This window comes from Channa argus, chromosome 11, assembly GCF_033026475.1.
Source record: "Channa argus isolate prfri chromosome 11, Channa argus male v1.0, whole genome shotgun sequence".
NCBI lineage: Eukaryota > Metazoa > Chordata > Actinopteri > Anabantiformes > Channidae > Channa > Channa argus.
The window spans coordinates 2,146,481-2,160,334 of NC_090207.1; the positions used below are offsets into that span (position 1 = coordinate 2,146,481).

Consider the following 13,854-nt stretch of genomic DNA (forward strand, 5'->3'; position numbering starts at 1 on the left):
AAAAAAAAAAATAAAAATCCTGTTTGTTCTTGTTATTGATACAGAGCCCACCAACGGACTTAGGGGCTCCATTTTCCGGGGTGAATAATACGGTGAGTAATTGATTGATTTGCACTTTTGCTGCATCAGACATGTGTATAGCTCATCTCTGCAAAAAAATAAAAATATTAAGATATTGTTGAAAGCTTCGGAGCAACGATGTGGGTAGACCGAGTTATACCAAGCATACACAGAAGGTTCAATGCAAATCAGCTAAGTGAACAGCATCAAGTGTCTAAAAAATAAGTCAGTCATACTATTTGCTGGTGTCTTATATACAGCGGTTTCATTAATCTAGTCATTAATAGGAAATATGTCTGAAATGTGGAAACATCCAGGTCTGTTTATCTGCTGTACCAGCTGGTCCTAAAACGCGCATCTATGTTGATCAATGTGCTGCTCAGAAGGATGTGGTGCTGAGCTTAAGCCTGGAAGGGTGTGTGTGTGTGTGTGTGTGTGTGTGTGTGTGTGTGTGTGTGTGTGTGTGTGTGTGTGTGTGTGTGTGTGTGTGTGTGTGTGTGTGTGTGTGTGTGTGTGTGTCTCAACTGCGCTTTCAGAGGAGAGCTCCGAATTTACACGACCGTCCACAACCATCACAAGAGCAATGGGCTTGACAGCATATGTAATGAAAACTGCAAAACCAGAGTAGCAGTCTCAGAGAGCGGCGGGGATCTGGTTTGCTAAAAATGAGTCTGGAAGCAGCTTTGTGAGGCTTCTCATGTCACTCACATGCAAAATCTTTATTTTTGCTACACATCTGGAGGTGGGATATGCAGTGAAATGTATTCACGCTGCGTGTTTGTGGCACTGGTTTTACTTGGCACAGCAAGTGTTAGCTCACTTTTAATATAGAGCAGAGTTAAAGAGTGGAGGTTTCTTAAGGCAGACTACAAAAATGTAGCAGAACAATGGACAATGAGCATGGCTGTGGTCTAGACTGTGTGGAGTTCGCAGGGAGCCTAATGGGATCCTCACAGGGCTGCCATGAGCACGCAAGGTCAGGACATATGCTGACATTTACGTCTGCAGCTGAGCCAGAGCCCGGACAGAAAAGTAATAAAGGCCTCACGTCTGTTCAGCACTGCTCCCCTGCTCCTCTGGCTTGTGTCTTCATATGAAATATTAGTCAAAGAAGAGAGATTATCGAGAGAACTAATGGGCATTTATTTTGTTTACATTATACAAAACACCATTTTCAATGTGACAGATTAGGCAGTTTAAATGGTTTGAGAAGGAACAAGATATTTATAATTCTTCATAGTAAACATATATAGTACAAGACTGGATAAGACTATAACAAGCTTAACAAATCTGAAGATTTTCCCAGCTGAGCCCAAGTTCAAACTCACTACCACCTGCACACAACTAATTATTCTGACTATACATTCAGCTTCAGCCTAATGTTGGATCCACTCTACAAGCATAGTAGAGTTGGTATAGGATCCGATTCACCCTTCCTCACAACTAAGGTGGGGATTCCCGATGCAATGCTAGTCAGAACTAATTATTTGCCCAAAATATCCTGTAGTGTAAGTGGGTTCACAGACATTCGATAGAAATCCTGTTCAATATTTAAGAAATGAATTATTAAAGAGAAACCTGCAACAGTCAATGAGAGCAGGTGGATAAAAACCAGATGTTGTGTACCTGTAGTAGAGGGTGGCAGAAGAAAAAGAAAGTAAAAAACTTCCAAACTAAGACAACAACAAGCACTGGTTAAAACTACTGATCAAAAGGTAAGAAAAAAAAAAACAGCTATAGGAGTAAAAATAAATGAAATAAAAATAAATGAAATAAAAATAATTCTATTTGTCCATTTTGAACATTTAGTCCCCCTCCTTTTTACAAAAGGGGGATGAGTTGAACAGTTTAATGGTCACTGGGAGAAAGCATCTCCTGTGCTGTTCTGTGGAGAACTTGACTGTGATCAGTCTCTGGCTGAAAGTGCTGCTCTCTGCAGCCAGCACACAGTGGAGTGGGTGGGAGGGTCCAGGATTGAGGGGAGTTTGGACAACATTCTCCTCTCAGCCACAACATGCAGAGGGTCCAGCTTCTCCCCCAGAACAGAACCAGACCTCCTTACTTGTTTGTCCAGTCTGTTACTGTCTGCCACCTTCATGTTGCTGCCCCAGCAAACCACAGCATAGAAGATGCAGCCGGCTACCACAGACAGTCAAAAGGACCTTAGTCTCCTTAGAAAATCGGCCTGTTCAAGGTTTTCTTGTATATTGGTGCTGCATTAACTGACCAGTCCAGTTTATTGTCCATGTAGACACCCAGGTATTTGTAATCCGAAATTACTTCCACCCCCTCTCTCAGTATGGAAAGAGGATTGACAGGAGTCGCAAAGTCCACCACCAGTTCCTTTGTTTAACTGATGTTGAGCTGGAGCTCAGACCAGTTAACAAAACTGTCATCCACTGATCGATACTCTGTCATATCCCCAACAGGACAGGCAAACATACTGGGGTTGGTCAGTGAGGTAGTCCAAAATCCAGGCAACTGTGGGGGTGTCAGTGAGCATGCTCTTTAATTTCTCCCCCAGCAGGACAGGCTGGATTGTGTTAAAAGTACTGGAGACGTCAAAGAATATAATCCACCCAGTTTTCCATCCCACAGGCACCCTCTTCAGCTGCAGGCTCAGGTTGAAGATGTGCTGAAGGATGCCACATGGCTGTGGGGCACTGGCTTTCCGTACCCAGGGGCTGATTCCATCGGGACCTGCAGCCTTTGTGGGGCAAAGCCTGCATAGATCTCTCCTCACCTGCTGTGCTGAGATGGTCATCGCTGCAGAGACAGGAGTGGTGATAGAGTCGTGCAGGGGTGAGAGCTGGGTACTTGTGGTGAAGCTCATTGGGGGGTGGACATGAGGCACATCCATTGAAAAATGTGTTAAAACCCATTAGCTCTATCCACACTCCCCTTTGTCCTGGCTGGTGGTCTTATATTCAGTGATGCTTTTCAGGCCAGGGGCTTGTACACAGCCAGGAGGTGGATCAGGTTGTGGTCAGACCTGCCCGAGGGCGGAAGTGCAGAAGGGCTGTAGGCCTCTTTAACATTTGAGTACATCAGTACCATTAACCATCCTATGCAACCACAAGGGGTCTTCTCGTATCCCAAGTCTGAATAAATGTTCCACAAGGAAGGGTGTCCAACGTAAAACACATGCCGAATTGAACACGCAAATCATGACTGCCACATCAGTCAGGGCCCAAGTCAACAACCACTGCCACTGGTGTTGTTGATTTACAGGGTGCCCATGGAAAAAGGACTACTGTTGATAATTATGGATGGATTATTATGACAGGTTACAGGAGTGTGATGGGAAGATGGAAGGAGAACTTTGAAGAGTTGATGAAAGAGGAATATGAAAGAGAACAAAGACTAGAAGAGGTGACTGGTGTGGAGGAGGACTGAAGGGAGCAGGTGGAGGTAAATCTAGAGAGGAGTGGAGGTCTGCTCTGGGAATGAATGAAGCTTAGCCGCAGTAAGACAGAATACATGTGTGTGAATGAGAGGGACCCAGGTGGAACACGGAGGTTACAGGGAGCAGAGGTGAAGAAGGTGCAGGACTTTAAGTACTTAGGGTCAACGGTTCAGAGCAATGGACAGTGTGGAAAAGAGGTGAAGAGGTGAGTGAAAGCAGGTTGGAACGGGTGGAGAAAAGTGTCAGGTGTGTTGTGTGATAAAAGAGTATCAGCGAGAATGAAAGGAAAGATGTTCAAGACGGTGGTGAGACCAGCAATGTTGTTCAGCTTAGAGACAGTGGCACTGAAGAAAAGGTAGGAGGCAGAGCTGGAGGTAGCAGAGCTTAAGATGTTGAGGTTCTCTTTGGGAGTGAAGAGGATGGACAGGATCAGGAATGAGGACATCAGAGGGACAGCTCATGTTAGATGTTTTTGGAGATAAAGTCAGAGAGGACAGATTGAGGTGGTTTGGACATGTTCAGAGGAGAAACTGTGAATATATCGATCCGCCTGCACTGTGCTGCAGCTATGTCTCCATGAAACTCATTAAACAACACTCTCGAAAGATATCTACCTTCCTCACAAGTGCAGTCAACTTGTCCACCTTGTTCTCCAGAAACCTCACGTTGCCCATAATCAGAGATGGGAGATGCGGCTTAAATCTTCTCTCCCTCACTTGCCTGTTTTATGTTCCGCCCCTTCACCTTTTACCAGCTCTGCAACCTCTTGCCCTTTTCCTACTTATTTTGTCAGGTATATTTTAAGTCTGAACAAAACTTAAATCTACGGTGCTGGTCTGCTGCAGGACGATCAACTGTTCCCGACTACACAAATGAGTCGGCTCCAGCTCCATGCAGCCGTTTCGTGCAGAAGCAGGAAAAGATCTGCGACAATAAAAAAACCAAGATAAAAAACTGGATACATGACTATACTATACTACGCATCCCCTTCATTCAAGCAGTCAAGTTTTCTTTCTAATAAAATACTGAGTTTCACTTACGTCTGATGAGAGCACCGAGTCTTTTGTTTGGTCTTTGTCAGTTGCCATGATGTGGTGCCAGCACCTCCCTCCCCTCACGTGTCAGAGGGAACTCATTTTAAGAGTGAGGCAGGGCAACAACAGGGCAACATCTGATTAGCATTCACAGCACCATCACCACTCCCTTGGTATTTTATTACCCCAGGTGCAGGGGCATTCATTGATCAGATGTACGCTGCAGGCGAGCTTAGGCCTTAATTTAGGACAGCTCTATGTATACACCTGCAGGCACTAAAGGTCTCCAAGAGGGCACAAGGAGAAGAGAATGGAAGGGGGTGAGGGGAACACAGCAATGACAGAACAGTGAAAAAAAGACACGCCTTGGGAGACACAGGTAAAAGCCTACAGAGAAGGCAAGAGGCCTTCCCAAAACAGCATGGCTACCCAATGCCATTAGAGGTCAAAGCAGGCGCAGAAGCTTTAGGAAAGTGCATATTTTAGAAAACACAGTTTACCATTTGTTATAAATGCAAATATAACTGTGATTCATCATTTTTGGTGTTTAGATGAAGAAAACGTTTGTGCATTTGCTAGTTGTTTAGCGTACGGCTCCCAATGCTCAATTTTCAGAAAGAGCACCGATTGTGCCGGGTTACTTTGCAGGTGGTACACTGCACGTTGCAGCCCGTGTTTTCACAATTTGACCACAACAGCAGGTCATGTGCTTAATGTAGTGGAAGTCCAATCAGAGAGACCAACCTGCATTCAGACATGGAGGGGAGCTCAGCTCAAACTTGTCACTTTTGACGGAAAAGGTCTGCAAATGCAGTTTTTTTTCCTTTTCCTCCGTCCTGTCAAGGTCTTTTTTGCAACATGTGCTGAAAAGCACTGAAACCTGTTAGTTCAAAGGCTGTTTAGTAAAAGCAAATACGTCGGTTTACAGTTGCCTACAGGTTGTTGGTATTGGAGCAATAATCCAAACAGCCGGTGAACTGTACTAAAATTTGTTGTGCACACTTCACTCTCAATATTTGAGGGTCATGTTTAAAAGAGGAAAAAACATGCATTAATTTGCTGTATCATTTACTTTGAACAGAATCACATCCAAAGAAACGCATTTCTTGAAGTAACTCAACAACCTTGGAGAGGATTCACTTGTGGCGCGGCCAGCTCGCTGCAGACTGTAAAGCTGTTACAAGTGATGTCTTTCCCAGCAAAGTGCGATTATTAACAGAGCATTTTCATCTTCTGTCTGCAGAGAGCTGATGAAAAACAAGCTACCCTCTGCTTGCCAGAAAGGGCGATTTCCAGGCTATTTTGTATTTGAATCAAATATTTAATTTAGTCTGAGTTTTTCAAACAGGTGTTTTAGGCATTAACAACAAAAAAAAGCATTAAAATAACTTTGGCAGATGAGAAATGATTAGTGTTTTAAACCTTGCAGAAAAAAAAAACATGTTTCAAAGCCATGTTTTTTTTTTATTACACTGTTTCATGTCAAATTCCGTATAAGAGGCAAACAGGAACACCTCTGCTGCTGTAACTCATTATGCCTGTCCACAATACACTTACACTTTTATTGCAAAACTACATCCAAAAGTAGCTTTGTAATGGTTGCAGTGGAGTAATTGTTGACTTACTTGTTAAAATTTACACCAACCCCAAAAAGGCGCAACCCCACATTTGAGATTCTCTTTTCTTTGGCTTCTTTATCCTAAATCTCTATGGTAACCCACAGAAAACTACAGTTGTAATGTTGTTTTCATTCACCATCATGTGAGAATCCTACAAGTTGCTGCCATAGTAGGTCAGTAAAGAAGTGCTGCCTTACTGTTACCCAAAATAAACTACTTTTTGCAAAACTTAACATATGGAGGCGACACATTGTAAGAAGCATCAGGTTTCTTAAACTTTGCAATTTTCTCCACTACACCTACATATTGTTTGTGATGCTAGCATTTAATTAGAACATGAAGTGATGGAAAGAGCCACAGTACACACACACAATACATGTGACATCTGTAAAATTGGCAGCTTCTAAAAAGTTGTCTTAAGATTAGGTTGCAGCTTTTAAAGCATCACTTCCTTCTTTCCTTTCATGATTGCTATGACACTGTATGTAAAAGCATCTTATTCTAGGTCCGTAAATTATAAATGTATTGATTTTTTGGCCTTTTGGTTTATCCCTTGAGTTCAGGGTCACCACAGCAGATAGTTTTTTTGTTGTTTTTTTTTTTTAGGCTGGATGTCCTTCCTGATGCAACCTCCCCAAGTCTACCGGGCTTGGGACAGGAACTGCATAGATGGGAATGGGCTGCGTCGGGGTTCAGTGTCTTGCCCAGGGACACTTCGACATGTGGTCAGGAAGAGCGGGGTGCGAACCTCCGACCCTATGGTCAGCATGCGGCCACTCTACCAACTGAGGCACCGCTGATAAAAATTAATGCATATATTTTACCATGTTTGCCCTAGTTAGATTGCAATCGTGAGCTTTACAGAAAAGTGACGAGGGTGCTCGTTCAGGAGCCGTCACGTTAGTGGAAAGTAGTGCATGTCTAATAGCGGTTTATCAAATTTTGGTTTTGCCTCACTCTTCTAATTAGCCGTGTGTTCTGAACACTGTTCTACAACATAGTCTGCGAAGCGCCATTTAATGAAATTTTGCGTCCTGGGAAGATTTTACTACAGACTCACCTTTCAAACCTTTTGGTATTCTAAAGATAGATTATTTTAAATACACCACAGCAGACCTAACAGGATCCTGTCAATGGGGAAAAACTAATCCAGTATTCCAAACAAAATTAGGACTCTTGCAAACAATTTTCAGGATCACAGCCTTTGAAAATGTCTCTACATGTATGTACATCTTAGAAACCCAACAGACTGATGTGCATTTAACATCCTAGTGTTCCCATACAACATTTCCCCCAGTTGGGACAAGACGAAACACTTTGTGGCCCAATCTCAGAGTAACTGCAGGTGTGGAGTCTCCCATTTCACCAGTGTCACTGATGTTCTCAGACGTTTGATGGTAGGAGGTGGAGGTTGGTGGGGGCAACAGTGAGACATCTGCAGGTTTGGATAAGCATCTGAAGATTCAATCAAATTCAACACCTAGCAGGTAAATGTTTGGATACTCGAAAACTGTGTGTACGTGTGTGTGTGTGTGTGTGTGTGGGGGGGGGTCTTATTGGAAGTCTGTTCTGGCTTGTCATCAAAGGAGATACCACACAACCACATGGCTTTATCAAGCACGAGAACAATATCTGTGCGATCACTTTCCCAGGGAGGGGCAGTTTCTAAAAGGACAAGCATGTGTAGCAGTGTCATTCAACTTGTTTACGTTAACCATCTTTATTTCAATTTAGACAGATGGGGAGGCCTCGTTCAAATAAAAGCCTTGTTCATGCAGGACAAAGACTTGATTAATTGCTCCCATTTTTGCAATCAAAAAAGCATAATGTAAGCTGCTCAAACCGCGACCGCACCGGATACGACTATAAAAGATTCCCTTTTTATGACCTGTCAAGCTTGGATTCGCAGTGCAGAACTTCAGCCAAAAACACATGTTCTCTTTTCCTCCAGATACTGCTACTGTCGACAGAAACCCCTTTGCAACACAGAAAGGCAGACAAAGATGAGGTGAACTTTAAAGTTTACGTCACAGATTAGGTTGGTTCTTTGTGTGGCTCAGGGTCACACGGATGCTAGAAGTCAAACATTTTGAGACTATTCTGGCAGTTTGCTGTTGCAATGGAGTCTTAAGGAATGTTCACCTCGAGTTACTGTGTAACTTGGTTGTTGGACCATTAGTTTTTATACACCACAACAAGCCAATCTCAACAGACGCTGGGTGCAGGTTAGCAACAGCCACACCAACCAGTCAATGCTTTCACTGAACATGACACAAGTGTTTTGTTTTTATTATATGTAAATGGCAAATTCCAAATATGTTGATTAAATCAGTAAAGTTTTCCCGGACGACATATTGTTGTTCCGTAAAATTACCCAATCTTGCAGCACAACATCCAGTTTGCCATCTAAACTCCAGCAACATACATGAACATAATGAGAAAATTCTACATCATAAGCTGTTATGTTTTCCAGCTTACAGCACTTGCTTAAGGGCTTTGGAAAAGGTTGGAACCTGGTTTAGGAGAAAAAGCCTAACAATGACTTTGAGCACAACAATTTACACAAAACATTAATCAAAGTTACTTTACTGCTTGAACCACACAGGGAATTCTGGGGACTTTAGCTGCGAAAGAACAAATCTGTTTGGGAGAGAGGCTTACACTGTGTTTGTGGTCAGTTCCATCTCTGACTGAACTCCAGTTCTTTCTGTTATTTCCATCCACTAGTAGAATTCCGCTTTGATCTTGTCAGACTAAATTGCACATCTTTGAGATAACTTCGCTGGGACCTGAAGAAACACACGCACAAACTCCTACGATAAGTCTGAACATTAATGTTCAGGAGGCTTTTTTTTGTTTTCCCTCCCCAATTTCTCCAATTTCTACCGGGCTTGGACAGCTGGGGATGGGAACGGGCTGCTGGGGGTTCAGTGTCTTGCCCAGAGACACTTCGACATATAGCCGGGACCAGGGTTCAAACCAATGACCCTGTTGTCTTACCAACTGAGCTACAGTCACCTCTGTACACAGTATTATTTCACATAGCCCAACAATAACAACGACATCCCCTCACTTCTTTTGCCTCATTATAGAGGGACACCAGTCAACAGTCTTAAAGTTAGGACCCACTATTTATTTCAAATACAGTTCATCAACCCCATTCTCATTATGAAGCCCTGCAGTCATGCAAGACACCTTAACCCCGGTAAAGAAATTATCATATGTGATGTTAAATTAAAATGGCAGCTATCTTATGTTGCCAATGCCACGTTTTTCGATTGTTTTTTTATTTTTATGGCTTCACCAACATACGGAGTTAAATATCAGTCTAACAGGAGCTAAAACTAGCTGAGGCATCACAACTATAGTACAGGAAGCTCCCAGATTGTACCACAACAAACCAGTTCTAAGTAAAAGACTGAGGACCATTCATTTAAAATATTATTATTTCAAAGAGAATGAGAAGTCAGTAAAATGAACCGCAGAAGATTAACCTAGACAGACACTGCACAGGAGAGTAATTTTTCTTCTTCCAGCCACAGTCACTGATTGATTCCAAAATCAACTAAGCATATTCAGACTTTTAAAAACTGCCAAATTAAATTTTCACAGTATAATAAACCTCTTGATAGTCTAGCGTTTGACTGATGGCGGGAGTGAATTTGTCTCCCCTGACACCTGAGCGAGTTGGGCGAGTTTGAGAGAGGTCGACTCACATTGGTCTGCTCCTGTTGTAGCAAGCGTGGCTCTTTGCAGGCTCAGCAGCCTGTGCAGCTGCTTTCTTCTCCTCAAATTCCTCCCTGCTCAGGATTGTGCCCTTGTGGCCGTGCTCCACCAGCTTACGGGCAAACTCCCTGTTCTGCAAGAGAGAAGAAAAGGAGAGGAGACAATCAAGAAAAGGGGACACAGTCAGACCTGGAGAATGTCAGAAGCTGCCATCTTGAATTCTCACAAGCAAGTTTGTCAGAGCTGTTATTGGTTTGTACTGATCATCCAAGAGACCAACAAACAGTGAAAAATGGAAATCTCAATTCAGTTCAGCTCAAGATGAATTGTTCAATTAGTTTGAATTGTCGGGCAAACTGTCCAAAACTTAAAAACATTAAATGTACAGCAATATAAACATAGAAAAATTAGAGAAAGAAGGAGACAAAGAAGAAGAGAAAGAGGAAAAAGGGAAAGATTAAAAAAAAATAATAATAATATACCTGACAATCCCAGCTCAGTAATCACCCAAGAGTAATGACAAAATTTAAATTTTGTCAGAGAGTAGAATTGTGATTAAAATAGTTTTTCCTCCTGAAATTCTAAAAGTAATGACCCACTATGCAACACAACTAGCATGTAGTTAGCTTTGAGGCTATAGTATAATTTCATGCCCACACACAGGTCCATTCACTTTCTACAGTCGTTTTGTGTGCATGTGTGTGTGTCAGGGCCTCTACAGGGATTCTTAGCTACATTACTCCAATCGCCATTTGCAGACCCACCATCATTACAGCCAAGCCATAAAGTCATCATCTAAAAACCAAATCTTGCTGTCAAATCCTGTGGCTTGTCAGATCAAAGCTCCTGCCACATATCCTCCTACCCAAAAATCCCAGTGGCAGGGCCTGCGTCCGCACCCGAGAGGAAAAGTTAGATTTTCCTTCGGCTTTGATGTGGCCCACGAGAAATGAGTCTCAGACGTTTGCTGGTCCTAAAATTGGCCTGAAATCATTGTCCACGTTTTTAAGAAAGAAAGAATTTAAGAACAGGTGGCTCCTAACTGCTGACCGGCACCTGGACTAATACTCCAGTACATCTGGTCGTGGTTGTAGTCACTTTGTAATAAAACCGTTTAACTACCCTCTTTTTATAAAGTCACTGTTTTAAGTCCTTAATACCAATGTGGGGAAAATGGGTTTATAATTAGCTCATTGATCAGAAGGTTGGGGCTTATCGATATGACTACACGGGTTAGATGACCAGGCCTGACTGTGTTATGTCACAACACAAGGGTGATGGAGTTTAAAAGTGATTTACTGCCACTGATTATCAGGTCAGATATGTTACTTGTTCTCTTCTACGTGTGGACACAGGGGTTCAAACAAAGTGGACACTGCAGCAGCTGAGCGTGTCTTTAGCAAGGAGGCCATCTGCTGGACAGAATGAGGAGTGAGGGGCAGGGTCGCGGCTGAACTTGCTTTAGAGTCACTTCATAAATGTGTGACCATGTTTTCCAACAATCGAGATCAATGCAAACGGACCTTCTAATAATGCTGGAGTTATCATTTGTAACAAAAGGGCGCTGCTTAACCTGTTTTAGTAAATTCTGCACAATCATTTCGAGTAATGTTGCAAACGTGAGACTTGTAAGTTGCCGAAATTCTTTATCTTGCAAACAAGCACTGTCCCCCGAAAAGTACCAGCACAGTACCAGACGTACTACCAGCAAAGTAAGTCCGCATGGCATGTTCGGATCTTTTCCACCATGAGGTTAATCGTCTTTCCTGCTCTGAATTTGCATGTGAAAAAATGTAAACCACCAGCATCAAAGTTGTGTGCGACTTCCCCCTAGCGAAAAATCACGGTCTCTACGCCAGAGACAAAGCCAGGACTCCACGACTTTCACACTACTGTGTGAAAACTACTAGAATTCTGTACTTTAAAAACCGACGTTTGGCTGACGTTGCCACTAAACAGCTCATTGTATGGATAAACCAACAACGCCGAGTTCACAGCAAATGGCATTTTAAATGGCTAATAAATCAATTTTTTAAAAAAATCAGCACACAAATTCTAAATTCTTCCTCCAAAACCTTTTTAACAGTTAGCTACACCAGGAAAACAACGTTACTTAAGCTAACGTTAGATGTTAGCTAGATGGCGCTTCTGTTTTCATAGCGACAGCTCTGAAATCAGCGATGGTGTAACTTACAATTTAAAAGGTTGGCGGATTTGATATATGCCGAATTGAAGAGGGGATTTGGGTGTTTTTGAAAAGTCGAACATTTTTGTTTTGCCTACGTTCAGTTTTGGAGACTCGCAAAGTTAACCTTTAAATGGCAGCTTGCTAAAGGGGATTCTGACGGTTCGTTCAAACACGAGCGCAACTGAAGAAAGATACGCGGGTCGCGAGCAAGAAGGAGTAAACTCGGCAGTTTGCACAAATGTGACTCACTTGTAAGTAAAATAAATCCATTGGCGTCACTCTGGAGTCGAGATAATCTTCGTAGGTTTTAAACTGTGTTAAAGAGTCGTGGAAACGAGCGGCGCCGCTGTGCTCCATCTTCGTCCCTGTGCGTGTCCGTGTTGGGAAAACACGGCTGCTATAGCAACCGCTTTTACCTGTGCGGTTTGGCGGCACATCACAGGAAACGGAAGTCATCCCGCTCACGCGCCACAACAACAACAACAACAACAACAACAACAACAGGTAAATGACTGTACGTTCACACGGGCAAAAAAGACACAAGTAGATTCATGAATATTTTTTTTCTTCCAGATACATGAAGGCAGGAAGATGGAGAAAGCAATGGTCCCTGCAACTGAAACTGAAGTGTTGTTCGCCTGTCTTCAAAATGCATGAGGTGCACTGTGTCCTCAGTCCACTCACAGGTATGTCATACTGTCCACTGTTGATATTGACGTCATTTCTTTGGTCCAGAGTGTGTTTGGGTTGACTTAGGAGGATGGATGGATGGATGTGGACAGTTTTTTTTTTATACTTACTGTATGTGAGTATAATCCTGAATAACTAACCCTGGAACACAGGCAAAATCTTCTTAGTTTACCTTGGATTAGGCTGCAAAAATGTACCTCAAAAGAACATGAGCTTGTGTATAGAAAGTGAAACGTTTTCTTGACTTTGCGCGAGCATGGTTGCAAATTACTTGGTGGAGCATATTGTTGCTGTTATCTGTCCTGTCTCTTAATGTTCTTCACACTGTCCTACTATCATCAGGTCCTTTATGGCTTCATGAATGGTTTCCAGCTTAATTTCATCCTGGATTAATTTAAATAAACTCACAACTTTTTCAGTTTTTCCCATGATGTCAGTCACTAAATCCTGAAAAATCAACACTCTTTGGCCCCTTTGCAGACTGTAAAACACAGAGTAAAATGTTCATTGCAATTGCTTTGCAGTACTGTAGGGTGTAGGGGCTGTCTTGGTTTTTATTATCATCTTGTTTAACTTTGTCATTTAGCGTGTCTTTTAATGGCTCGGCAATGACGCCCACGGAAAGTGAGGTAATATTTAAAAATATTGTTACAAATGTGCTCACGTGCTACAGGCCATGTAACTTACCGCAAATATCAGCATAAGCAGACAAAACTCAAATAAGAAGAGAAAAAGTGGAGCAAAATGCTTCTGTAAGATCAGTTTCAAGTGAAGTCTGTCTTTGTCTCCGTTCTGAGGTGACCGAGTGTTTTCCTACCTAGAAATAAAGAGCCGCTTCATTATTAAACACCTTTATAAATAATAAAAGTAAATGAGAAAGTCCGGCTAGTACAAAAAATAAAAAATAAATCAAATATCCACCCCAATCACTGTTCCAAGTTTAAGGTGCAGAGAAATATGGGATCAGCTGTTTTATTAGCTTGGCAGTGCCAGCAATATCTCTGGAATGGCTTTAACAATGAACCGATTAATTTTTGGTGGTAAAAGACCAAGGAACCTGTGTCCTCAAGTCTGTCCATTCATGTCAACACAATACCATTGGAAGACTTAGAAGGAACATTTAACAATTGG

General features: G+C 42.4%; 1 protein-coding gene across 1 annotated transcript in view; it reads right to left on the minus strand.

Annotated features, from left to right (window-relative positions):
- cfap299 (cilia and flagella associated protein 299) overlaps positions 1 to 12,622 on the minus strand; it is a 75,028-nt gene extending 62,406 nt beyond the window's left edge. Inside the window, exons 1-2 of the mRNA XM_067521655.1 lie at positions 12,283 to 12,622; positions 9,836 to 9,978 (exon numbers count right to left, since the gene is read on the minus strand). Coding sequence (XP_067377756.1) covers positions 9,836 to 9,978; positions 12,283 to 12,489 — 350 coding nt within the window. The 5' untranslated portion in view covers positions 12,490 to 12,622. The remainder of the gene's footprint in view (positions 1 to 9,835; positions 9,979 to 12,282) is intronic.
- Positions 12,623 to 13,854: the final 1,232 nt, after the last annotated feature.